We start from the raw sequence: 26,963 nt of genomic DNA on the forward strand, positions 1-26,963 counted from the left end.
TGCTCTGAGCAGAAGGAGCGCCGCGGCCGGCGGTGGAGCCGTGCTGCGGACCCTCTCTCCGCTGCCTTCTCCGGGAGATGGTGAGGAGGGTCCTGCCTCTCGCCCCTCCGCTGCCCTCGGCGCACACCCGTCCCTCCCCGGTATGGGCAGAGAGGGCCGCGCCCTACACAAACATGGCGGCGTGAGCACGACGGTGGCCGGTAGCGGCCGCTCCACGGTGTGACAGCCCCGGGAACGGCAGGGCCGGGCGGCGTGCCCTGCTCAAAGATGGCCGCCGGCGGCTTCGGCGTGCGCGGAGGTGGGAGGTGAGGGGCGGCGGGGCCGGGCTGCGGGAAGATGGCAGAGAGCGAGCGGCGGGCAGGTGAGCGGCGGCCGGGGGGTTCTGGGGACCTGCGGACTGTGGGCTGCGCTCGGTGCCTCTCAGGGCCGTGCTCGGAGCCGCGGAGCGCCGGTACAGGGCCCACGCTCCGGGGGTGCCGGGCCGAGGGCGCCGGGCCCGGGTTGCGGGGGGCGGCGGCAGCAGCGCCCGGCCCGGGGAGGGGGAGGAAGGGGGCAATTTACTGAGGTTGTGAAGGACCTGGGGCCCCGAGTCTTGGCACCACCCCAGGGCGAGATTGGTGGTCGGCACTGAGGCTCTGGATCGGGGATCCCTGTGACCCCAGCCCGGATTTGTGGCTGGTTCTCTTTGACTCCCGCTCCTCACACCGCGACACGAGCCTGGCAGTGCCTCGTCTGCCCAGCCTGCTGCTCGTCATAAAGCTGTGCTCCATCATACCAGGAGGCTTAGACTCCTATGTATTCATCCCAGAATACTGTAATCCCTGCAGCCTCACTGTTTCCTTTCTTGAGTATTCCTGGTCTCCTCACCAAGAGGAATTGCACAAAGTGTGGGTCAGAAGCAGTGATGGCCGAGAAACAAACACAAAGAGATGAAAGCAGTTCTGTTAGTGGCAAACATCCAGATCAGAACACTGGCCTGGGATTTATGTGTCACCTGTGCTGATGGGCACATCAATGTTTGCCTTTTCACTTCACTGCTTGGGAGGTTTTCATTGTTTTCATGTTATAAACTCTTAAAAGCAGAGCTCCATTGCTGTGGTGCCAGTCGCTGTGAGTTGTGTGCTGAATTTTCAGAAGAGAGACACACGTGTCTTTAATTTAAATTCATCACATGTTGTTCCTCTCGTCCTCCTACCTGGAAGTTTTGCTGTAACTTCTGCAGGAATGAACCAAACATTGCAACATTCAGGGCAGGAGATGAGGCTGAATTTGTTCTGTGCATGGGGAATATGAAAGACAGAGAAGTCCAATGACTGTCAAAGGTTGTATGACAAATCTACAGTGGACTCTGTGTGCTTCCTGGGACTTTGGATCCCTTTTAATCAGATCTGCCTGCTAGAGAGCATTGTGGAAAAGGCTGCTGATGGTTCTGGGTGGTGTTTTCTATGTAAATGCAGCTGATGATATTTTAAGGAGTTGGAGTTTGGTGGTTTGTTAGGGAGACAGTGCCTGAACTGGCTGGGTTGGGGACAGCAGTTGCAGGAGTGTGTCAGGACAGCTGGTGCTGCATAAATGCCTGCAGATTTTCTGGGTTTAAAAAGGTGATCTGAGTGACTCTGACAGAATTCATAAATTGACATTAGTGCCCGGGTTCTTTGACAGTGCTCTCTGCACTGCCTCTTCCTATTAAAAGTTGCACTTACAGAAGCATACTACAAATTACTTTAAATCTCTGGGAACTTTTCTGGTTCTGCAGGATGGGCCCTGGGCTTGGATACTGGGGAAAAGATCCCCTCTAATTCATTAGCAACTCCTATTTGCATTAAATATTACATCCTAGGCTTTGAAATGAAGCAATCTTCACAGATTCCACCTGGAAGAGGCTGTGCCCATCATCCCCCAAGTCCTGGTGCTGCCTGGACCAGAGCTGTGGCTCTGGGCTGCATTTATTGCAGTGCTCCAGCTTGTCCATGCAGGAATTATCCTTTTAGAGGAATGAAGGTCAGGCTTAACACTTAGAAACAAGGCAGAGTTAGTTTGTAGGAGAGCTCAGTGCTTCAGCATGACCTGAGGCTTGGCTGCACTAGACAGAAATAATTAAACTGGCTGGATGTTGCTTTTATCTCCTGCACTAGTCTCTCTGTGAATGGGAAATGCATCTTTAACAATGAAAACAGACATAATGCTTCTGTCTGAAGGCTTGCAGTGTCCTTAGGAGGATGTTGGTGAGGAGGACTTGGAGAGATTACAGCCCAGCTGGGACGGATTTGTGTGCTTTATATCTCCTGAGAAATAAAGCTCATTTCTAAGTAAGAAAAATAGAGGATTTCTCCTTCCCCAGTGCCTCTGTTTTATGTCTTTTTTTGTATCTCCCAGGCACCTCTGAGGAGGTGGCTCCTCCTGTCCAGCAATGCTTCATGGTCCCCAAAAAGGAGATAAATGTGGTTTCTGACATGGCCAAGTGGAAACGATCTCAGGTATGGCTCTGGGGACAGGGAGTGCTGGAAAATGCTGCTGATCTTTTGGTGGCAGCCAGGTTTGGTCTGGAAGTAAAGGAGGCTTGGGCAGGGAATGGGCAATAATTGAATTTGTGTTTTAAAGAAGAGTTGGTGCTTGTTTGTAGGAAAATTACTTGGCAGTAGTGATTACTGCTTCCTCCCAGCAAGCTGGATGAGAAGCTGGTGACTTTCATCCTTCCTGGCCTGTGCTTTATAACCAAACTGGATTTACCCAGCCCTGTTTGAGCTCACCTTAAACATGGCTCTGCTGCCTGGCCCTGGTAGCACCAGCCTGGGTTGGTTCCTTCCCACTGTGCTGCTCTGGAAAGGACTCTGGAGCTGAGCCCTTCAATTTCCTGGATAATTTTTGTTTACAGCCTGTGTGGAGCTGGTGGAACAAGCAGGTTCTGCCCTCTCTGCCTTTGAGGGATTGAGGTGTTGGCCCAGACTTGTCCCACCTCTTAGGGGCAAATTCTTGCTTGATGACTGATGAGAGATGTCTTGAGGGAAACTGAGGTTATGGCCAGGTGTCAGACAAACCTCTGGGTGCAGCTTCCAGTTTCAGTCTCCTGGGTTTAAGGACTTGGTCCTGGACAGGATTCTGAGGCAGGGAGGGAGAAGTGGCAGTGCTGCTGAGCTGCACTGGAGATGGTGCTTCCAAAGCAGCAAATCTAAAGAGAGAGGGAATGAGGAGCCTGGGCTGTCTCCCAATTCCCTTTAGTGAGCACAGAGCAAGAGTTTAGGGGCAAAGGGAAGGTAAAGCACAGGTCTGGGAGGAGCAGAACACAATGCCTGGGCACAGCTGAGACTCTGCAGAACTGAGGAGTTTGAATTTGACCTGATGAGAACTGAGGGAATGATTTTGGGGTCAGTGTGAGAATTTTTAGGATTCTCCTTCCTGTAATTTTTGCAGTGTTGCAGTCACCACCTGCCTACTGCTTCTGGGGCTGCCAAAAAGAGCAGCAATTTCACAGCAAGCCCTGCACCCCCGGGTGTCTCCAAGGAGGCAGTGCTGTGTGTTGGGAGAGGTTCCCTTGGGGTGCAGGATGCTCCTGTGCTGTGCTTTGTGCTCTGACAGACCTTGGGCTCTCCCTAAAGCTCTGCCCTCTTGCTGTTTTCACAGGCATATGCAGACTACATGGGCTTCATCCTCACTCTGAATGAAGGTGTCAGGGGCAAGAAGCTGACCTGTGAATACAAAATTTCAGAGGTAGGACAAGAGTTTGGATCCCCTTGTTACTTTTTTCCTGCCTTTTTTCACTTTTTTTTTTTTTTTTGGCTTTACAGTGAGTGTTTCCTGGATGAGGAATGAATTAGTAACTTATCTGGGAGCCAATGGAGATTGAATATGGTTGGGCTGTGGTTGGGGATGCAAATATCAGGGTGCCATCCTCCCCTCAGGATGCAGAGACTCTGGATGTGCTTGGTGGATGGGAAATTGAGCAAGTGGGCAGAAGCAGAGGTGATGCTTTGAAGATGTGATAGTCTCTCCTGGGTGCAGGCAAAAGGCTGGGATGTCTGTGCCATTCCTGCCCCCCAAGTGGTTTTTCTGTACAAAAACCCATGGGCAAAAACTTCTTCTCAAACCACTTATCTCCCTGTCCCTGCTCAGACTGTGTTAATTGCACCCATGTCCTCAGCCCAGGCTGTAGCTGAGTTGTGCAAGCTCTGGTTGGACAGCTGTGACCTCAAGGTGTGTCACCTGCCTTGCCCAGGGTCCTGCTAAAGGTCCTGGGGTCTGCAGAGCTCTCAGGGCTGCTGGGCTGGGCTGGGAGGTTTAACCTGTGGGGCAGGATCTCCCCTTCCAAGGTGTTAAGCAGAAAGCACCTGGTTTCCCTTTGCATGAAAGTGGCTGTCACTTGTCCCTGCCTGCTGCCAGAGCCAATTTTAATGGCTGTTCACCTTCTCAGGGCCACAGGGAAAGGGCAGGCACCCTCAATGGTGTCACTGCTGCCCTGAGGGCTCTCTGGGTGCTGCCAATCCCCAGAGCACACATTGGCCACCAGCTTTGCTTCCTTGCTGCACACTGAATCCCCTCCCTTGGTCTGTGCTGCAATGAGGAGATTCTTGGAGACATTTTTATTGATCAGGGCTGTGCAAGAAAGCTGAGAGCGATGCATAGAGATCTAAGCAAAATGGGAGCAGACTGGGCCCTGTGTTTATAGCTTCTTTCTGGTGTGGGAAGGCAGCTGATGGTGGTGTTTAATCCAGTCTGCATGTTTGAAGTACTGTGTTGAGTCCAGCCTTCCCTTCCAGAAGCCAGTGTGAATGAGAAACTCCCCTGTAGTTCATGGAGGGGATCAGGGATAATGAGTCTCTCCCTAACAGGCTTTGTGCCCCTCTTTTATTCCTTCAATTAAGTAGAAACTGCTGTCAAATGCTGCTCTTGCTTTCTGCTGTTTGCATTTCACCTTTGAGTTTTGTCTTTGTCATGATCTAGCTTGTTCCCGACCATTCACAGAGCACTTCTAGGGAAACAAAGCATTAAAAATGAACAAAACAAAGAGAGGGGGGGAAAACCCAACCCTCTTCACAAGCCCTTTGAGCTGTCAGGAAAAGCTGTCCCAGGGCTGTGTCTGCAGAAGAGCCCTCTTGGAGTGAATGTTTTCCATCCATGGTCCCAGTCCAAGTAACAAACAAGAGACACAATCCCAGCTGCTTGGGAAGTGGCAGGGAGCAAATCTCATTCCCTGCACACTGAGGAGAGCAGGAGCCTGAGACTTGAGGCACAGGTGGAGCATTCCCAGGGTTGTCTTGTTGATGAGGTTGCTTGTTCACACAGGCTCCTTTGTAGATCAAACTGCTTATCTGTGCTTTTAAAGGCTCAGCCCCTCGTGGCCTCTTCTTGCATCTCTGCTCAGCTTTCTTCTCTTTTGCTGTACCTGCTACCAATGTGCTTTTGTGCCATCCCATCTTCCTCCCTGATCAAATGCCAGGGACACCTTCCTTTGGCAAATGACCTCCTGAAATCCTTCCTGCTGAATGCATATCCACTCTGTGACTTACTGCTACTGCTTTGCCATGGAATAAAAAACGGAAGTATGGTGTGCTCTGCTTTGAAAGAGGCAGCTTAGTGGTTTCCAAAGAGTGTGTGTTGATACCAACCTTTCTGCTGGATCCTGTGGGGGCTGAGGCCCCTTGGAGACTTGCTGAGCTTGCTCTGCTCCTACTGACACATTGTGTGGAGCTGTCCAGGGTTTGCTGCAGGCATCTGACAGGCGCTGATAGCAGGCTCTGGCACAGACACTGTGTCTGGCACAAGGTTGTGTGAGTGATAGGCTGTGACCTGCCTTCCCCTCCTGGAGGGAGTGCTTTCCATGTGGGGATCCATCAGCAGCTTGCTGGGGCTGCAGCCTTGGATCAGAGGTGCAGTGCAGTGAGGAGGACGAGGTTAATTTTTGCCATGCAAGGAGCAGATCTTCCTGTCAAACAGCCCAATGCACTTGGGGAAACTGGTCGGTCTTGTGGCTTGCTCTGCTTCCAGGAAGGAAGTGGGGGAACAGCAAAGGCTCTGATTTTATCAGCTCCCCATTCTGACAGGGCCTGAGGAGCCCAGAGGGGGAGAGTTGGTCGCCACAGGCAGCTTTGGCTGCCGTGATGCCTCCTCAGCACCTCTGTCTGCCTGGCCCCTGCTCTTGAGAGCTGCTGACAGGTCTATGCTCTGTAGGAAGCCCTGTGGTTTGCCTTTGGGACCGGTGGCAGACTCAGGGTCAAGGAGATGCAAAATCAGCACAACGAGAAGAGCAAGGAGAGCAGGGGGGAGGCTGCCCTTGCTTTGATCACTGAAAAGGTAAAGCAAAAATAGAGCTTAAAAACCCAGCCAGGTAAAACAGGCTGCAGTGGTGCTGATGGCTGTGTTCCCATAAGCTCCTTTCTCCCCACAGGGGTCAGCCCTGGATGTACAGGCTTCCTCTGCTGGACAATGGGAAGCTGCTTCTTTTAGTTACCCCCTTTTCAAAGGGCCTTGAGCCCAAAATGAGCCACAGCTCTTTAATTATTTATTGATGTGGCTGAGCCAGCAGCTGGGTCCTGCTCTCCCGTGTTCAGTGGGGCTGGGCTTTTAATCCCTTTAAAGGCAGCGAGTGGGGAAGGGGAGGTTGGGCTCTCTGCTCCCCAGGGAGGGAGCTGGTCCATGGCAGCCATTTATCCAGGCAGCACCGAGTGCTCGTGGAGGGGTTTGAAATACGGTGGCTGCTCATAATGAGCTGCTGGTGCCGGCGGATAAATCACCAGCACGATTTAATTATTTAATGCAACCCAGTGCTGGGGATGCTGCTGCTTAATTGGAGGGGAATGCAATAGCCAGGAAGGAGTAGGGCTGAGTCCAAACATGGCCCAGTGCAGGGGGAATGTGTTTGATTCCTACAGTGTTTTGGGAGCAGGGAGCTGATGCAGAGGGGGCTTTGGTCCACATGAATGTGGGGCACTGGTCTGTTAGTGCCTTCAGGGGCACCCAGAGCTTTAGGCTGTCTTGTCCCTTTTTCGTGTTCTCAGTGTGCTCAGGTCTTGTCCCAGTCTCTGGTCTGGCTCAGTGGCCAAATATTGAAGTCCTGGGGTGGGAGGATCCCACCATGTCCTTGGGGTGGCACCTCAGGAGTCACTGTCTGTGGAGGGCTGTGTCTGCCACAAGACCCTTCCCCCCAGGAGTGACCTGCAGCTGGTTCAGTGGCAGCACAGCTCTGCCATGCCTGGCTCTGCCCACCCCCTCTGAGTGGCACTTCAAGGGCTGCAAACTTGCTGGGCTCTGCTGTTTCCTTGTCCTCCCGACAGCAGCGTGAAGAATTGAACCACAACCCAGGAGACCAGGCAGCTTCACACGGTCGATGCCTCCAGCAAAGTCAAAGCAGCCGCGCTCCTGCTGTCCTCTTTGTCCCCTTGAAGGAGGAATCCCCTCTCGAGACAGAGGAGCCTACATTGCCCGGGGCCTGGCCAGCTGCTGTGGCGGCTGATGGCTCTCCAGCTGCTTGGAGTCAGGCAGGGAGAATCCCAGAGCCTCTGGCAGGCTTGACCAGTTGTCAGCAGAGCCTGCTGAAACTGTCTGGAGCTGTTAAAAGTGCTGCCTGTGGTGTTGCCTCTTGGTATGGGGAGTGTAGCTGTTCTCCAGCCATTTGGGCCAGGCAGGGAGATGGTGTGCATTGGCCAGCTCTGGTCTGACAGCACAGCTGGAGGCATTGTGCTGTGCCATCTGCTGCACCTCTTTTCCTTCCACATGGGTCCCTCACTTCCAGCACTGGTTGTGAGAAACATGGCTGTGGTCTTGCTGTTGTTGCTGTCTTCCCTTCAGCTTTGTGTTTGAATTGAGACATTTCTCTGAGAGCTTCTCATTCCTTTTCTGATGGGAGCACTGGTGGGCTAACCAGGCTGCCTCCTCCCCTGGGTAGGTTGTATTTGCCACATGCAGTGGGTGTCCCTGGGCTGGAGCTGCCTGGTGGTAGGAATTTGAGGCAACAGGATTCGTGCTGACAAGGTTGACTTGCTGTACAAATGTGTCGTGGTTTAACAACATCAGCTGCTAATCCTGGCTCCTAAGAGACTTCAGGACAATTATTAGAGCCTTGAGAAGGGCCTTTAAATCATATCATCAGCCAGTGGTGAGGATGCATGGCACTGTATATGTGCTGTTCTTTATCCTATGGGGAATGCAGGACTCTTCAGATGTTGAGCCTGAGTTACTGTGCTGAAGGTCCCTTCCCTGCCTCTGAGTCTTGTTCTGCAGCTCTTCTCCAAGAGATTTTGCAGCACAGTGCTGTTACAGCTCATGGAAGACTGTGTGGGTGAATGAGGAGTCAGCCTCAGGCTGGGTTTTGTACTGGACTGCTCCCCTGCAGGGAAAAATGGTTTTTCTGTCCCCTCTGCATTTTGAGGAGGATTGGTGCAGCCCATTTCCACGTTCCTCTCTTGGGTACCTTGGTGTGGGCTTTAATGACTCCCATCAAGGGGAGAGATGTCACAGACTATGGGGCTGCTCTGTTTTATGTCCCTGTGACCCCTCACCCTCTTGCTCTCTGTAGCCCATTGAAAAGCTGGTGGCTCTGCTGAACACCCTCGACAGATGGATCGATGAAACCCCGCCCGTTGATCAACCTTCTCGCTTTGGGAACAAAGCCTTCAGGACCTGGTACGCCAAACTGGACCAGGTGAGCACGTCTGTGCTGTGTGGTGTTACCTGCAGCTCCCAGAGAGGGCAGTGTGCCCAGCAGGGTGGGAGGATGGCTCTATCACTGTGTGGCAGCCAAGCAGCTCACAGAGGGATTGCTCAGATAAGCCTTGAAGGATCCACCCCTTGATACACATCACTTACCATAGACTTGGTGCTGTTTTTTCCTCCTGTGAGAGCATATGGGCCATGTAAATGCTCTTGGCTGGGTCTCCAAGTTCTGGGTGAGTCACAAGGGCTGTCCAAACCCAAGGAATTCCTTTGCTTTGTAATTGCCCACTGTGTCATAAAATGAGAGAAAGATCAAGGAAAACTGCTTGAATTCCTTCAGCTCAGAGCACTTGCCCTGCACCAAGCTCTGGAGGCGGCACAGCCCCAGTCCCAACAGCAGTGGCCTTGCAGCTGCTCTGCTGCTCTAGTGGTGCTTTTGTCCTGGAGATGGCTCACTGGGTAACTGGTTCAATGTGCTTGGGTGATGAGGCTTTTCTGTCCTACAGAATGTGTGTGGCCTGAATAGGTCTCAGGACAAGCTCTCCCTGACTTGTTCCATCTCTGGAGATGACTCCTCCAACAGGAGAATTTGTTCCTCCCTCATGCTACCTCCAGGCATTGCAGAGCACCATTGCAGCTCTCATGCTGTGACAGCATCTGAGCACAGGGTGCCTTGTTCCTGGGAGCTGTGACAGATCTGTGCTCATCCAGGGGAGTCTTTTGTGTCTTTCAGGAGGCAGAAAAGTTGGTGTCAGCAGTGATTCCCAAGCATTTGGCTGATGCTGCCCCAGAAGTGGCCGTGTACCTGAAGGAATCCGTGGGGAACTCCACCCGCATTGACTATGGCACAGGTACCTGGGCTTGCACCCTGGCCAGGGCTGGGATTGTCAGGAAGGGACCTTTGGAATTGGGTGTTGTATTTATTTAAATACATTATTGCCACTATTTTTAGGGCCAGCTTGAAATGAACACCTTCTTTTTAGGGCCTCCTCACCCCTCTGCCCCGTGTGGGCTGTGACTGAGAGCTGGAGCTGTGCCACCCTTTCACATCTCATCCAAGGAGATGGGAACCAGGCTGTTCTGGGATGAGCTGTAGGACATGCTTCACTGCATGCAGCAGTCCTGCAGCAGACAGTTTGAAGGGATAAAATATACTAGCTTGAATTGGAACTAGAGTGAGAACCATGTTCATGTTCAGTAGGAGGTGTCCCTAGAGGGACATCTTAATGGTCTGATGGTCCCTAGAAGGGAATCACTGCTTACAGAGGGACTTTGAAATCTGAAGTTAGAAGCAGATGAGGAGATACTGAATTGCTGGTGAAGTAACCACACAGGCTTCAGTGAGAACTAAATACAGAATTGTCTGCATGCTCTGCTCCTCTCTGGAGGATAGCTGTGTGCTCACCAAAGGGCAGGAGAGCAGGATGAGTGCAAGGAAACGTGGCTTTGGACTTGGGCAGGGAGAAGAAGAGGAGGCTGTGGGTAAAGGCTGAAGGATTGGAGGCTGTGCAGTGCTGGCTGCGGCTCACTGGCACCAGGGGGAGATGTTGTCCTTGGAAAGGCTGGATGGGGTTTGGTCAGCTCAGAGAAGGAAATTCAGCCTCTCCTCCAAAGCCGTGTGTCCCAAGCCAGGGGCCCGTGTCCCAGCTCACAGTGTCCAGACCATGGGTGCATTTTGTTCCTACACTGGGAACTGCACCTGTCCATAGTGTGGAACTGCTCATCTTGTACTCTCCCTTCTTCCATGGCCCTTCCCACTAAAAGGCATTTCTGGGTTTGCTGGTTGTTTCTTTTCCTTGCTGTTAGCTGGAGGGCCAAGCTGCAGAGGCTTAGCCTGAGATCCCAGTTCCTTCTGGGACAGACTGTTCCTGGCAGTGTTGTGGGATCTGCATCCTTCCAACACTGAGATATTTTTGTAGCAGGAGGAAATCTGTTTGCTTGCAGATGTGAGGTTCTGTTGCATCCTCCAAGCAGATGACTCTGCAGTGCTCCACTTCCCTTGCTGTGCCAAGCTCCTGGGAAAGTCCCTGCCTTGCTCCCAGCATGCCCAGTTGGAGCTGTTTTCCCTTAAGAACTTCTTTTCTCTAAGTTAATGATCACCTTATGAATGTCTGGAAGGTATAATTTGGGTGGGTGCTGCAGGGAGATGAAATATTGTCAGCTCATGGCATTAACAGTGACAACAGGGTTGAGAGGGGACTGTGACTGCTGTGATTGGTGCAGAGCTGTTGTGGTGCCCACAGAAAGGTTGTCCTGGAGGCCAGAGACACCTGTGTCATGTCTCTTCTTGTCTTTTAACTCCAGGGCACGAAGCTGCATTTGCAGCCTTTCTGTGCTGCCTCTGCAAAATCGGTGTGCTCAGAGTGGATGACCAGATGGCCATTGTCTTCAAAGTGTTTAACAGGTGAGGTAATGGGAGGAGCTGGGCTGGAGTATTGGGCTGTTTGGGGGGAAGGGTAGAATGGGAAAGCTGAAGACAATTTTAGACAAAATTAGGAGCAGATGTACATTTTAATGGACTGTACACTGACCCATTATAACTGTCTCAAAAAGAGGTGATGGCCCCTTGTCTTCAGAGGCAGAGTGTCCTTCTGGAAAGTTACTTCAGTGGAGCACAAGTTACTGAACTCTGTGGGTGAGGCTGTGCTTTGTGATAGACAGGAATATCTGATCAGAGGATCTAACATCTCTTTAGGCATCAAAAATAAAAAATCTATGCAACTGGCAGGCCTCCACTGCTCCTCTAGATGTGTTTCCAGCTCAGGAAGTAGAGTTGGTAGTGATGAAACTGGTGGAATGGGTGTTTGGAGTCCAGAGATCTAATCCCAGCTGTATCACTGTTTGGTGGCATGGAAACAATTTCCTTCTATAGTATTTCCAACTTTAATTTTCCACCTGAAAAGTGGAAGTAGTGATTGCTGTAAGGTAGAAAACTCTGTGCTCTTTCGGAAGTTGGTGAAGGGATGTGAAGTGTCAATGTTTTCAAATAACAGTGGGGATGAGGAAGGATCTGCACAATCATAAGACTTTGCAGATAAAACAAACCCCTGCCACTGGATTTCTCTGTGCATTTGGTGTTAGGTACCATCAAGCTGCATTCTATGGCAAAAGCTGAATATATATTGTGAACTGTGCTGTGTGTGGGGGTCCTGCTTACAAGTGATAAATTGTGTCCTTTCCTCAACTGGTTTTTCTTGTCCTCACAAAACTCAAAGGCCCTGCCTTAACCCTTCCTGTTCTCTTTGGTCTCAGGTACCTGGAAGTGATGCGAAAACTGCAGAAAACCTACAGGATGGAACCTGCTGGCAGCCAGGGTGTGTGGGGCTTGGATGACTTCCAGTTCCTGCCTTTCATATGGGGCAGTTCCCAGCTGATAGGTACTAATGAAAATCTTCTTGTGTCCTGGGTTACCCTCTGCCCAATTTGTCTAGGTTGTAAAGATGATGGGACTTGGGGCTGACTTTTAAATTCAAATATGTCAGACTTGTGTATAATACAGCAGGAGAGTTTCGGGCTTGGATTTTTTTTTTTTTTTACCTCAGCTATCCAATTAAAGCTGGTTGGGAGATGGAAAGCTTCCTTGTGTAGTACTTCTGTCTTTATTGCAATGACTGCAATGAAGCTTTTTAAAAGGAGAATCTTGGTTTTGGTGCTAAAAAATGCAGTTTCTGCTCTGTGGAGTTTTGTCCCTGCAGAGGCACTGGAGTGGGAGATGAGATAGAAGGGAGCAACTCTGTGCTGCCTTTTAAAGAAAGGGTTGTGCTTCTGGGTGAGGGGCAGCACACCACCAGGTTGAACTTGGTCTCGGGGGATTACCATGCAGGTTACTTCCTGTTGTCTCTTTTTTTAGACCATCCCAGCCTGGAGCCTCGGCACTTTGTTGATGAGAAAGTGGTAAATGAAAACCATAAGGACTTCATGTTCCTGGAGTGCATCCTCTTCATTACAGAGGTGAGGAATGGAAGGTTTGTCCCACAGGGACATTCTCTTGACATTAGATACTTGGCTCTGGCAGTGTTTTGTTCTTCCTCCTTTGCCTGTTTGTTTGCTCTCATGGAACTGTGCAGATGAACCATTGTTGCATGGCAGAGGTGTTCTCCTTGAATGAGCTGAGACAGGGATGTTGAGAAGAAAGTGTAATTAAGCTGGATGGGCTGTGGATTGTAGTTGAAGGGAGCTGTAGCAAGTGCAAACAAATAACTTTGGATCATCACTTGGATCAGTCAGTGGGAGCTTATATGGAGAAGACTGATTCCTGTAGATACACTAGGAAGATGAAGGGGAAGCTGCAAAATGTCTGGGCTTGCCAAGATAACCTCCCTTCCCTTCAGCCCTTGCGTGCTGCCTGGCAGCCTTAGGGCAGGCTCCCAAACCTCTGTGCTGCTCTGTCTCCTCCAGATTCTGCTAAAAGAGTTGCCCATGAAATTCCCCTTATTTGCAGCTGACCTAGAGCAGAGGTGGTGCAGAGATTCCCCAGCTGGCAGCACTCTCAGGGCTGTTTCTGCTCAGGCACTGCAGGGCCCTTTGGAGAGGGGTGGGTGATGCTCTGCTCGTTGGCAGCCCTGGGCTGTTTCTCAGTGAGGGAGCTCATGGCTTGCTGCCTGCAGCATCAGTGCAGGATTTGGCTGTGTTTCTCCCAGTTCCCTCACTGCACAGTCTGGACAGGGAGAGCAGGAGCTACCCTCTCTGTTGTGGTGAGGGATTTCTTGTCTCTGGCAGGAGGAAGTTGATGGGATTAATTTTGAAGGACAGAGTGCAGTTCTTCCCTTTTGTTCTGTTCACTTTCCCCCTTCTCTGCCTCTCTAATTTAGTGATTAGATGGGAAAGGAGGTTACAGAATATGAACTTAGCCTTTCATGTAGGAAATCTTTATAAGAGCCTTTGGCCCAAACCCCAGGAGGTGTTGTGTCAAGTCCTGCTAAATCTGGTAGGGTTTGTTGGTACTCAGCACCTCACAGGGTTTAACCCTTAATGCCAAGATAAATCATACCATGGGTAATAAAGAGGTGCTGGTGGAAGAGATCAAGATGAGGACAGGAAACCAGGAGCCAAGATGGTCAAAGATTTATTTTAGTTTAGGCCTCTGTGATATCCAGGCAATGCACTGACCTGTTAAAAAACATCCATCTCTTGAAACGTGTGTAGAAGATTCTGCAGTGCCCAGCTGACAGGTGATGTTTAAAATACCCAGCACAGTCCTGCTGCTTCAGGTCACTCTGCTTCTGCCTGCAGAAAGTCAGCTTTTTAGTAGGCTTTTCAAATAAGGGAATTGAGCTCCTTTTCTGCACATTTGTTGTGAATCATGGAATTCAGTGTTTTTTCCGAGATCCCCAGTGCCACCTGGTGGCAGGGAGCCCTCTTGGCCCTCCTGCCGCGGGCTAAAAGGGACAGCAGCAACCTGCATCACCAAATCCATGGAATATTCAGTGCATCTCCGTGCGGGTTACTGCTTCATTTTTATGAAGATTTTCCTTTTAAATCTTGGGTTTTTTGCCTCCCAAGCTCCCGGGAAGGCCGTGACTGCCACTAGGGGGGGCGAGGCAGCCTCAGTGCCCTCCAAATGTTTTCTCTCCAAAATCAACAACAAAACAAAATAGCAGGGGAAAAAGATAGAAGGGATTAAAGACTTCAATAAATGAATAATATTATTTTCTTCTGAGCTTGTAAGCTGGAAACAGTTCTCCTTTAAAGGTGTTAAACATGTAACAAACACCACAGCAGTTCCCATAGTGGGTCTTGCCGACATGAGAGCAGGTTTTGTTTCAGACTACAACTGAGGAAGGTTGTTTTCTGTCAACTGAGAGAATATTCTCTTGAGCAGGTACTGTTCTCAGCCCCCAGGTGATGTTTCAGGAATATGAATATATGCTGTTGTGGTGTTTGTCAGGTGTGTTTTTAAACCTCAGGCTTTTAAAGCAGCAGCAAGATGATGTCCAGGCTGAACCCACCACGGCATCCTTCTTAGAGGAGTGCCCAGGCACGGCACTGAATTTTGCATGAGCTGACCTGATGTTGGGAAATCTGCAGGGTGGGTTTGGACCTTAACACATGGTTCTGGAACAGGGTGAGGTTTGCAGAGCTGGCTGGGACTTGACTTGTTCCCCTGCTGCTGCCTTTGCCTGCCAAAGGGGTGGGTGTGTGTGGTACCTGAAAGCGTGAGGATGAGGAGGGTTTGGGAGCATCCCTGTGGTGCCCGCCACACAGGGGCTGTAGAGGACAGTGATGTAGGGCTGCCTGTGGGTGTGCAGGGAGGGGAGCTGGGCACACCCCAGCTGTTGTAGGGGATCAGTGCACTTGCCCAGATGCTCCTCTGAGAGCTCAGGGCAGGCAGCAGGAATTTCAGCTTCAATCTGGCTTCTAAATTTGGGAAGGGAGGGCTCAGGTTTCTGCTGGAAGGGAAGGAGCTGACAGGAAAGCACGGCCTCAGCCGTCCCCCTCCCCCCTGCACTGACAGAGGAACCATTTACAAAAGGCCGATTCTCTTGGGAACCGAGAGGCAGGAACGCCACGTCTGTGAGTAATTTCCTGCTCAATATGGCTGCTCTGACTCACTCTGTTCCCCTGGGGTCACTGCGGGACTGCAGCGCTCGCCGCCTCTCGCTCTCCCCCCAGCTCTCCCTCTTCGCCCTTTGTGGCTGGAAGGAGAAGATTTTTTTTGTTGTTCCCCTTCTCATCCCTCTTATTTTTCCCGCCCCAGCTTGAAACCATGGCCAAGCCACCTTGCTGGGTGTCTGGGTGAGGAGGGCCACAGTGGGCATGAGCTGGGACTGGCCAGCTGTGCCTGCCTCCTTCTCTCCCTGCCTTGGGAAGGGGAGAAGAGCACAGTGGTGGTGGCTGATGCCAGCTGTGCCCCTGTGAAGGGCAGTGACACCAGGGGAAGGAAGGTTTGGAGTCAAAACCCAGGCAGCCAAAGCTCCTGTGTGGGGAGGGGAGGCTCTGATGGCTCAGAGCTCCCTGGCAGCCGCTGCTTTGGGTGCAGAATCCTGGCCCTGGGTAACGCTGTGCTTTGTGTGTGTGCACGTTTCATCTCGTGCCCACGAGGGAAGCGTGTGGCTGAGGGGACAGGGAGTGGCTCAGCTGTCATCCCCCAGCTCACAGGAACCTCTGAGGGGAAGTGGAGATGCACCCCTGCTCTCCCAGCACCAGGCAGAGCTGCAGACCCGCTCCCCCTGCTGCTCCATCCCCAAGGCCAGCGGGTTTGAAGCACATCACCCTCCAAACAGGGAGGTTCAGGGTCCTCCCACTCTCTCCCTCTCTTTCTTTCTTTCTTCCTCTGCTGCAGGCTGGTGTCACACAGGCATTGCAGAAAGGCAGCAGCATTTTCCCAAAGCACATTGATTGGCCCTGCTTGCTTTTTCAGTGAGCAGAGAGGTTGTTTTGGAGGCGCTTTTCCCACCCTCTGTCCAGGCCTGTGCGTGCACAGCGGGAAGGGGTTAGCTGTTCGAGCCCCAAGTCGGGAATGAGAGTCCAAGAGATTCCTCTCTCCCCACGCTCCTCTCTAGCGTGAGCTTCGGCCTTGTGGTTTCTGATGTCATGGGAACTTCCCTCAGTCAGAGTGGCCGTGTTGTGTTTCTTTCTCTCCCTGAGGGTCTGTTTTTGTTCATGGAGGAGAAGGAGAGGCAACCACCCAGGGAATCTACATGCAACTGCCCCTGATTGCAGCTTCCCTCCTGCCCTCCCTCCTCCAAACCCCTCGCCCTGGGAGGAGAAACAGCGGAGTATAAAAAAAAAGAAAAAAAAATGTAAAGCATCTGCTGCAAGCCAGCAGCTCACAGCTCTGGAGCTAGTTTGGAGAGCATGTCCCCTCTGCTCCTGCTTCCCCTAGAGCCCTCCTCAGCTAGAGGCAGGTGTGGAGTGGGCTGTGGACACAGAGCTGCTGCCAACCTGCACTGCCCTCTGTATTCAGGGAAGGCAGCGATGGCTGTCGCTGCTGCTTGTTGTTGATCTGAATGGGGAATGAGTCATTTTCTTGGAAAGCCCAGCAGTGCTGCACTGGGAGGTTTCTGGGTAGAATAGGAACAGCGTTGAGCCAAGCTCTGCTAGGGGGAAGAACGGGACTTATGTGGGGCTTTTTTAATACAGTCATTGAAAGGGAGGTGTGCAGAAGGAGGTCTGATTAGGAAAGCGTGGCAGGAAAAGGTTTAATTTTATCAGGGAAGGAGGGGAGCTGGATTGCCAGGGCTCCATGTGATGTGGCCACAGCGGGAGGGAGGGAGGGAGGACGCAGTGAGGTGGCTGCCGCGTGGGTCACTGGGCTTGGTGGGAATGTTTGCTTGGAGAGAGTGTGAGCATGAGTCACTGTGGTGCTCGAGCTTCCTGGCTGGCCCAGCTCCCTCAGCCCTGTGCTTGGGTCTCTTTCAGATGAAGACAGGCCCCTTTGCCGAGCACTCCAACCAGCTCTGGAACATCAGCGCCGTGCCCTCCTGGTCCAAGGTCAACCAGGGCCTCATCCGCATGTACAAGGCAGAGGTGAGTGCTGTGGGCAGGGGGAGGCTGCTGAGCCACACACCTGCTCTCCCACAGCACCCTGGGTCAGCTCCTGTGCTGCTCCAGGTGTGGGGACCCCATCACAGCCATTTGCTACTCCTTGCTGACTGTGGCTTGGGAGCCCTTGGCTGTTCAGGTGCTGCTGGCTTGAAGGAAGCTCCTGCCTCGTGTTTGCCCCAAAACCAATCCCAAAGTGGCCATTCCTTGCAAACATGACTTTTGCCTTGTCTTGTCTGACCATAGTGCAAGTGCAGATTTCCAAATAAGGGCTAACATCTTGACCTGCTTGTTCTTCTGGTCCACCATTTTACCAGCTAGAAGACACTTATTTTAAATTGCCATCCCATGTTTCAGGAGCCCCAGAGCAGGCTGAATGCTTCCTACTGATTTACCCTTTCTACAAGCCTCATCCATGCCATGTGCCAGCCCAGTGAGACCACAGCCACCTCTCTGGTTTGGCCACCCTCCGCCCACCAGCTCTGCTGGCATTGCCCCAGGCTTTCCTGGTGAACCCTGACCTGCAGAACTGGGCAGTTTTGGCTCTCCCTTATCTTCCTTCCTGCTCAAGCTAACCCTGGGCTGGAGGAAGCAGGACAGGAACCTCCAGAGGGAATGTGTTGGCTCTGCAGGACTCACTGGCTGCACTAAAGCACTGGAAGAGCAGGGATGGTGGAACTCCCTGGTGGCACCGGGTGGGCGGGGACTGGTGGTGCCTGCAGGAATTAATCCCACACCCTGCAGTGCTGCTGGTGTCAGCCATGCTCCTGTTGGGAGCTGGGACACAGAGCTGTGCTCAGGCCCAGCGCACCAAGGGGTTAACTGTGCCTGAGGCTGCTCCCTCCCCCAGCCCTTCCTCTGCTGCACATCCTGTGTTTAGGTTCCAGGCCACATACCTCTCTAATCTGTGAGGTGTCACTCCCAGCCCCGCTGGCTCCTTCCGCCCCCAGCTCAGTTTTCCTCCCAGCCTCCAAAGAGGAGAAGTGGGGCTGGGGCCGAGCCCTGCCTGGCTGCTCAGAGAGGGGGCTGTCCCTGGGCTGCAGCTCCAACACAGGGGCCAGAGACACTGCCTGCTGGAAAACCCTGAGCTGGAGCCTAAGCTGTGAGAGCTGAAGGGGAGACCACAGCACTGTGAATGCCTTTAAAGTGAAACAGGAGTGTCCTAAGACTTAGAGCTTCAGTGTGGTCTGCTGCTGCCTCAACAGCCTTGCTGTGGTCCTTCCTTTCCTTTGAATCAGTTCTTTCACAAGCTGGATGCTCCCCTGGCATCCCACATTGCCTGGGATGTTCATGTGCTCCTGCCTGGTGCCCCACATGCCCTGTGCCGTGGTTGCTCCCACCTGTATGTGGCTGGAGGAACTCACTGTGCAGTGCACACATTCACTGATGTCTTGGAGCCAACATGTGCTGGCAGATCTACCTGTCCCCTGGCTGGAGAGAGGACTGGGAGATTCTTCTTTGTTCACCCAAGACATGGTCTTTTCTCAAGGCCTTAGTCTGTTTTGATTAGCAGGTGACTTTCTGTGTGAAAATGCTGGATCCAGTACTGGTAGGTTTCAGGAAATATCTGAAATGTAGCTGTGTCAAGGGGAAAATGCAAAAGCTGCTAGGAAGGGTAATGGTACTAATTTAGGCTAAAGTGTAAAAAATGTTGAGTCAACTAAAGAGCTTTAAATTTAGTTTTTTTTCCTCAGATAATGTTTGTAGGCCTTAAAGGACTAATCCTAAAAACATGATCCTTGTGCAATGTTGTCCTCTCTTGCCATGGCATGGAAGTTGTGTTCACCTGGATAGGCAGAGGAGAGGGGACACTCCTGCTCAGGGGTCCTTAGGGTTCTATCTATATCTATAATAGGTATATCAATAGATATATCTTTAGATGTAATCTGTTCTGGGGTGTTATCTACCCTGCTGTTGGCTCAGTCAGTTCCTCCCTGGCTTGGGGGATGACAGGGGTGTGGATGTGGACATGGCAGCATGGCTGGACAGAGCTTTCAGTGGTGGTGTGCCTGGCCCTGAAGGTTACACCAACATTTGCAACTGGAGCATCTCTTAGACTGATTTTCTGGGAGTGACACAAGGTTGGGAGTCACTTAACCTTCATCCTTTGCAAACTGAATCCATCTGGGTGTCTCAGGCCAGGCACAAAGTCACTGCTGGAGACCTTGTCTCTTTTCTGCTGGCTCCTGGTGTATTTCTGCTCTCTGTGCAGCCTCCACCAGTGCAGTCTCTCTGCAGTTAGCCACTGCCAGCATTAGCAGAAGAGAAGTCAGCAGCACCCCTCAAGTACTGACATGGGTCTTTGTCCAGCTCAAGGCAGGCAGCTTCTGTGGCAGAGCCTGGGGCATGTGATGGCAAAGAGAGGGAAGGTTTGGGGTTGTGGTGCTGCTTTGTCTAACTGGCAAAATGAGAGCAAGATTTCAGGTTTTATTTGTTTTCCCCTCCCTTCTCCCTGCCCCTCTGATCACCCATTGCAATTGGATCAGGTGAAATCAGACACTCAGCTGGAGGCTCCAGCTCTGTAACACACCTGGGGTGCCTGAGAAGTGCTGGGTGCTGGATGGTGCTGGCCAGGACTGGGACTGAGTGGGGGCAGCAGCAGAGGAGGGGGTCACTTGCTGGAAACAGACCAGGAGAAACCCCACTTGGTGGGAGTGGGGCAGCCCCCAGACCTAGCTCATCTAAAAAACACTCCAAAGGCTTTATCTCTTCTCTGTCTCCTCTGTGGGATGGCTTTAAACAGCTGCCACAGAGCTCAGGTGTGTCTGTGTGTCCAGGAGCTGTGGTCTGGATCCAGGCACCCCAGGGCAGATGAGCAGTAGACTGAAGACAATGTGTCTTCAACTCTGTGTGTTTATGAAATCCCAAATGTGTCTATTTATAATATAATGGGTGAAGGTGTTTGCTTGAAAGTCCATGGGCTTTTCTTATTCTCTCCATCAAAGGCAAGTGAAGAAGTTGACAGAATAGAGTGTGGTTAAAGCAGCAGCCTTGATGTTTTTCCCCTGAGCCTGCTTTTGAGTCTCCTGACCTTTCCTCCTCTGCAGTCAGTCAGGAAATACTTTCCATTGTAACTAATCTAGTCCCAGTTCCATCTTTAAAGGTTGGACTTGGTGCATGAATCTACTCCCCAGTTGAGTCCCAAGCAGACCTTCAGTGGGCTCAAGATGGTGGCAAGAAGAAATAAGCCTGAAATTGAGCAGGGTACAGTTGAATTTGGTACAGTTTCATCCACAGCTGATGCAAGGAAGGCCCTGTACAGCTGATAATTCAGTAAACTTGTGCTAGTCCTGAAAAGAGGAGGAGAAATTTCTTGCTTGTCTCTTCTTGTACTGGTGATGTGTTACATGGAATGGACACCCCTTCTTCCCACTGGTGGTAAAGTCTCTTCATCTGGAGCCCAAACCAGTCTGGTCTTCCATGGGACTCCTTGGAGCTAATTGGGCTGACATTTGGAGCTGTCAGCATCTCCAGTGTTCATTTCTCTCTACTCTTCCCTCATGCCCGTGTTACCCAGCCCTGCTTCCTCTGAGAGTTTCTCTAAGTGGTTGTGTGGAGAGACAGCAGCAGCTCTGAGCATTAGGAAGCTTTGAAGGTGACATGGCCTGATGCTCACAGGACTTTCTTCTCCTTGCCACGGAGAGTTGTGGTTTTCTGCCTGGCTCTTATTCCCCTGGATGGATGCAGCCATGCTGTACTTTCACCACCTCCAAACTTGTTTGGCTCCACTGTGCTGGTGCTTGGAACCATTTGCCTGACCTCTGGCTCCAAAGGGGTTGCTGTAGGCCTGGGCTTCTGGGCACTGATCCTCCTGCTTGCTCATGATGACAGCACGAGGGCAGGGTGCCTGTGCCTGAGTCCTGCCTTGGGGTGAGAGCTGTCTGCAGCACAGTTTCCTCTCCAGCCCCAGAGAACTGCAGCAAGTCCAGTTTGGCCCCGTGGAGAGCACAAGATTCCTTCCGATGGAGAGTTGTACCCACATCATGGCTGAACACACTCTGCTGAGCTCTGTGTGATGGAGTGGAGCCTGCTCTGAGCCCTCCATGAGGTTTGGGCAGTCTGAGTCTGCAGTGACTCAAAAACAAGAGCTCTGAGTGGCTCTGCCAGACAAGTGCTGGCAAACTCTGACGTTATTGACCACAATCCATGACCTTCCTGCTGTTGGCTGCTGAGTGGAAGGGGCTGTGCCCTTGCAGCCCTGCTCACCCTGTGCAGGGCCCTGGTGTAGCTGCAGGAAGCAGCTCTGAGCTGATCTGCTTTGTAGTGGGTCTGTGTGACTGACCTGTGATCCATTACTCTTCAATGGGAGGTGGGAATTTCAGGGGTGAGGGGTTGTTAGAAATAGGATCATATCTTAAACTATGGCTGCAAAATCACTGGTGCTTGTCCATCAAAGACCTGAAAGTCTGGAATGCAGTTTGGGCAGTGCCTTGCAGCTGCAGAATGGTGCCTCAAACCCAGAGTGTTGGCACTGGCCTGGAGGGGAGGGTCTCTCTGCCCCAGGGGATTCTGCAGTTCTCAGTGTTTGTAGGGTGAAACTCTTTAAAGACATCAGTTCGGGCAAGGAGAATGCTGAGGGAGAAAGCTGCTGACATAGACGTGCTGCTTCTGCTCATGCTCCAGGCCTCCCCATACTGAATTTCAGTAAGAAAATTACTCCTGCTGAAGGGAAGGGGATGGGATTATGAAGTGCTACTGGCCTGAGAAGCCTGACTGGAATGTGTGGGGGAAAACATGGGGCTGATCCTCTGCCTTTGTCTGAGCTGAGTGGCCCCGAGCCCTGACCCTGCGGGCAGGATGTGGCTCAGGCTATGTGTGTAAGGTGGAAACGTCTCGTGAATTCACCTCTCTTTATCTCTCCTGCTGCAGTGCCTGGAGAAGTTTCCTGTGATCCAGCACTTTAAGTTTGGCAGCCTGCTCCCCATCCAGCCTGTGACATCTTAAGGAGACCGCAGGAGGAGCCGAGGCAGCGGAGGCACAGCACGGCGCTCTTCCTCCTCCCCTCACCCCTCCTCACCACCCAGCCCATCCATTCCTGCACATCCTCATCGGCAACCACAGATCCAAAGCACAGGGATGGGACCTGGAGCAGCTCCTCCTGCACGTCCTCACCCTGGGGACATCTCGCCAGCGGCCGAGCCGGGGCCGCGCTGCTCCGCTGTGTCCCTGCCGGGAATGGGGATGGGCTTGAGCAGGGGCTGCCCTGCAGAAAAGGCCTCTGCTTGGCTTCCCAAGAGAAAGGGGTGTGGAGGGGAGGAAGGCATGTGTGTATGTGTTGGGCAGTGGTAACTGCAATTTCCCTTTTGAATTTCATTGGAGTTTCCTGTTGCTGTTTACTTTGGGAAACAGCTGCGTGGGGTGAGGTGTGAGCCTGTGCGTGTCTGTATCAGCCAGCTCTGCCTGCACTGGAGGTCTGAAGTGGGAAAAGGGAGTTATAGGGAGTGTCTGTGGGTTGTGGAAGCCCAGGATACCATCTCTCCCTTTTTCTGGGTAAGGAGAGCGCCCTCCCTCCACCTCTTCTGCAAGAGGCCTTCCTTTCTCACTAGCACCTCTTCTCTTGGGTGAAGCTGGGAACCTCCTGGCTGTGGGCATCTGAGCTGGCTCTGGAGCTGGAGACAAGGTCCTGGAGGGACCCAGCTCTGTGGGAACAGCTATGCAAAGACACTGCTCAGGCCCCCTCTGAACTGGCACAAACCCTGACACATTCACACACATCCATAACTGGGTCCAACCTGCCCTCTACAATCCCCTGCTTTGCTGCTCTGGGGCTGGGCTGGCCTCAGTGGCACAAGGTGACCGTGGTTGCTCCTGCTTGGTGATAAATTGTAGTGGCACCCCCGTGGCAAAGGGATTTCCCCATGAAGCAGCTCTTTGAGGGGGACATCCCTGGAGCACAGGCAGCATGAGGGGACAGCATGCAGCTTCTCATGCATTCACATACTCATGCTGGAAACAAAAGCATAAATAGCCCAGGACAGCAGGTTATACCTGGAAAAAGCTCTTTCCCTTTGTCCTTCCCTGCTGGTGTTGCTGTGCTGGACCTCAGGCAGGGGAGCCACACTTGCAGTGCCACCAGCAGCAGTGTGTGTAAGACAGGTGGTGTGGATCCCACCAGCAGCATCACTGGAGGGCAGAAAGGGCTGGTGCTGTTTTTGAGATGAGCTGTCTGTCCACAGGTCGTGACCAAGCTGGTGCACAGCTTTGCAGCTGCAGTGGGGTTGTTTCTTCTTGGGGCTCCAGGCTGGGTGTGGCAGGGACAGAGGTCTGGGTTGGGTTTGCTGGGGATCAGGAGCAGCAGGAATCCTTCCTCTGGCATTCCTGCAGACCATGAAGGGGCTGCCCCCAGCCAGGCTGCTCAGCTTTTGCTGCTGCACTGCTTTACTGCTGGGCTGGGACGAGGAAACGTGGTTGTGATCTTTTTCTTTTTTATTATTATTTTTTCATTATTTTTAACAGACCTACTCACTCCCTCTTGTAAAGGTTCTTGCAGGCACTCAGGGGAAGGAGAGTAAAAAAGAGTCTTAAGTTAAGAGGTGGTGAAATGTCCACAGAGCTGAAGCAGAGCTTTCTGGCACTGTTGCTGTCCTGTCTGCTCCTGGCTTGGCCCTGGGCAGGGGGTGGGGGACAAGGAGCTTTTGACCTGCCTGAAACAACTATAAACTTCTATTTTAAATGAAAATGGAAGACTGGGGTTAAGTCTTGTTTTACTCCTAAATGGGATGTGTTTTATCTTTGCTTTTCAAATGGATCCACTCCTGGAATGTTGCTGGAGATCTGTGTGCTTGCTGGGACTTGATGAGTCCATCTTCAGTGGAGCAGAGACTCATGGTGTCTCCACCTGTGTCCCCTCACATTGCTGTGTCTTTTGGCAGGTGTCCCCATACTTTGAATAACTGTGCAGCATCTGGCCAGCCATGGCAGGGCAAAAAGCCCCTGGTTTTCTCTGCCTGAGGGTCAGGAAAACATCTCTCTAGGTTGTCTTGTGGAAATGCGGCTCTCATGCAAAAGGATGGGTGGAAATTTTGATATGGATACATGGGAGGCACTCCAGGATGTGGAATACAGCACCAAAAAAGGGTGGAGAGGTGCTTCCTTCCCCTGCAGCTGCAGCATTGCTCCCTGGGACAGTGTCCCTGGGCTGGGGACCCGCGGAGGCGGTGGGAGGAGGCTCACGCACGGCTTTGTGTTTGTTGCTTGCCCGAGTCTGCACATCTGTCCTGCTGGGGGTTTTGGGATGTCAAGCAGCTAATTCTCGTTTGAGTCCTCTCAGCCCGCTTGGGATGTGCCCCTGTCACGTGGCAGCCACTTGCTTTGCCTCCCTGCTGCTCCAGTGACATCCCCCATGGGCTCAGCTCCTCTGCCCACGCACGTGGCAGCACCAGGGCTGCTCCGTGTCCAAAGCAGCACTTCCCACCTCCCCCTGTGTTGTAGGTTTAATTAAAGTTTCTGTGTTTTGCACTGGTGACTGTGTTGGTCTCTCTCAGGCTGGGTTTGCTCCTGCTTTGGGAGCAGAGCCAGTGAAGCCAATGGCTGGAGCCTTCAGCACAGGGAAGAGGCCCTGTGGAGGCACTTGCTGTGTCGGTGGTTGACCTCGTGCTTGCACTAAAATTGATTCTTTATTTAACTGCATGATCAAGTGCACCTGGTCTGTCTTTGTGTCCTTCCAAGGTGTCTTTCTGTTGTATTGTGTGGTTTATTTATTAACTTTTTTGCTGTGTCCACCCCCATCCCATCTGAAGTTTGGCAGGTAGGTGATGTGCAAAGCCTGATCCCAGGCCAGCAAATCTCTTGAAGATCAGAGACTCTTAAAACCAAAGGATGTTTGAGCCTTGTTGCTAAGGCAGGGTGAGAGCTGGAACCTTTTCCTTCAGATGTTTTTCCTGTCCTGTTGTAGGAGCTGACTCAGGACTTCCAGCATCAGTGTAGTTCAGCAGCTTTGTTGGACTTATAATAGACCTGGATTAAATTAAACCTAGACTTTCTCACAAGCGGTGGAAGGTAGCGTAGCTGTGCTTAGCAAATGCTCCTTTCCTTGTCTCTGGGTTACATCTTCTCCATCAACACAGGCCAACTGTGTGAGCTAAAAGTGGCAGCAGTGTGGAGGGGTGGCTGGTGAGCAGAAATGTCATCTTGGATCACAAATGTTGTCTTTGAAGGCTCTTGAATTCGTCTTGAGCGCGTCCCTCGGTGAACATGACGCGCAGGGAAGGGGAAGCAGACATAGCGTGGGTTTCTGGCCATCTTCCCCCTCAGCCCACTGACCAAGCCATTTTTTTTTAAATTCAGTTTTCAGAGCTGGATCTTTGGGGTTGCCAAACGTAGGCCAGTTCGTGTTGCTGTTTAGCAGCTGTTGCCTTGCACGGGGTGCGTTTCGTGAATCGCCGCCAGCCTTGCCCTGTCTCTTCCTTCACAGCCCTCCTTTAGAAGCGATCTCTTATGGCAGCCAGTGGTGAAGTAAGAGTTGAGAGAAGCAGCCTTATGTGGAGATAGAAATAACAGAATAAAAATTAGAAGTAACAGAATGAAAAATAGAAGTTGTTGATGTCATTGCTGCTGTATTAACTTGTCACTGGTGCGTGGCTCAGTTCCACTGTGCCGTGCTGGGATCCTGTGAGTGGATAAACAAAGCAGCCTCCACAGCAGGACCTGCAGAATCTGAGTGGGCCCTTGCCAAGATGAAGATGCATTTTGTACCCCAAGGACCTGGTGCTGAACCACACAAGTGTCCCTGTGGCTGCACTGGCTTCCTGAGAGAGGGAAGGAGGCAGAAATGGGTTGGAGAAGGTGAAAATGATTGTTAATGATAACTGCTAAAGTTACCTGAACTCTGCTGCTGCCATCGTGCTGGTGGAAAGCTTGTACAGTTGAGAAGCTCAAAGAATCTTCTTGCTGCTTCAACAAGGACTCCCCTGGCTCAGAGGTAGAATTTAACAGGGCTTTTGGAGGTCATTTCATGCTCTAACATCCAAGAGGAGACATCTTCATCGTTTAACTTTGCTTCCCCTTCGGTGGATGAGCACTCTTGCCATTGACATTGGAGAAAACTCCTTGAACATCCTGGGGACACACAGGGCCTTGTGAAATTGTGCCAAACTTCAAACTAGGACGAGCCAAATTGAAAAAGGGGCTGTCTCCACATCAGATTCAGCGAGGGCTGAACCGTGACGGGCATCATCAGCTTGGAGATAGGCTTGTTGTGAGGAGCACAAGGCTGTAAGCAGGTTTTGGAGGTTGGAAAAGGCCTTTCAGGGGGTGGAGTGGTTGCTTCTGCTTGCTATAAAAAGCCTGGGCTTGGGAATGTCTACATGGGCCGGCTCTGTGCAGGGCATTAATGCAGTTGTCACTAAAATTGGAACGAGTCCCCCCCCCATGTTCCCAGTTGCAATTGTAACATGGATAATAAATAACATCAAAATCCCTCATTAGAATTTGGGCTCCTTAATGCTGGATACAGGCACACCCATGGAAACAAAGAATCCCCAGGAGGGGGTCCTGTAGGAGTGGCACTGCAGCATCCTGACCCATGGGCACCGAGGTGTGGGGTTAAATCCTCCTGAGCACATTTCCCTTCCTTTTAGAAAGCAGATTAAGGTTTTCCTGACCCTATGAATGGAGGAAGGAGAGAAGGCAGAGGATCTTTATTGCTTCTCCTGTGTTTGAAGGCACCTGGGAGAGATAAACCCAAGCTGACTGCACTGCACACGTCAACTACCCAGATTTTCCACTTGGACGTGAATTACTCCCAGTTTTATGTGTGAAAATTGGGCTTTTCTTTGAGATGGTGAAGTATGGGATGCTGGACACCAGCACCACGCTCCAGCAGCTGTTGGGTA

General features: G+C 51.8%; 1 protein-coding gene across 2 annotated transcripts; it reads left to right on the forward strand.

Moving 5' to 3' along the window:
• The first annotated feature begins 60 nt into the window (after positions 1-60).
• PTPA (protein phosphatase 2 phosphatase activator) lies at positions 61-25,664 on the forward strand. Of its 2 annotated transcripts, none has more exons than XM_059486246.1 (10): positions 61-80; positions 2,377-2,477; positions 3,622-3,708; positions 8,510-8,635; positions 9,380-9,497; positions 10,951-11,050; positions 11,899-12,023; positions 12,497-12,597; positions 17,008-17,115; positions 22,000-25,664. In XM_059486246.1, exons 2-10 carry the CDS (start codon positions 2,418-2,420, stop codon positions 22,072-22,074), a joined length of 900 nt encoding a protein of 299 aa, XP_059342229.1. In that variant the 5' UTR covers positions 61-80; positions 2,377-2,417; the 3' UTR covers positions 22,075-25,664. The 2 variants fall into 2 exon arrangements, with proteins under 2 accessions (XP_059342229.1, XP_059342228.1); XM_059486245.1 differs by lacking the exon at positions 61-80 and adding an exon at positions 261-361.
• Positions 25,665-26,963: the final 1,299 nt, after the last annotated feature.

The sequence above is a fragment of the Ammospiza nelsoni genome, chromosome 20 (assembly GCF_027579445.1).
Source record: "Ammospiza nelsoni isolate bAmmNel1 chromosome 20, bAmmNel1.pri, whole genome shotgun sequence".
Lineage (NCBI taxonomy): Eukaryota > Metazoa > Chordata > Aves > Passeriformes > Passerellidae > Ammospiza > Ammospiza nelsoni.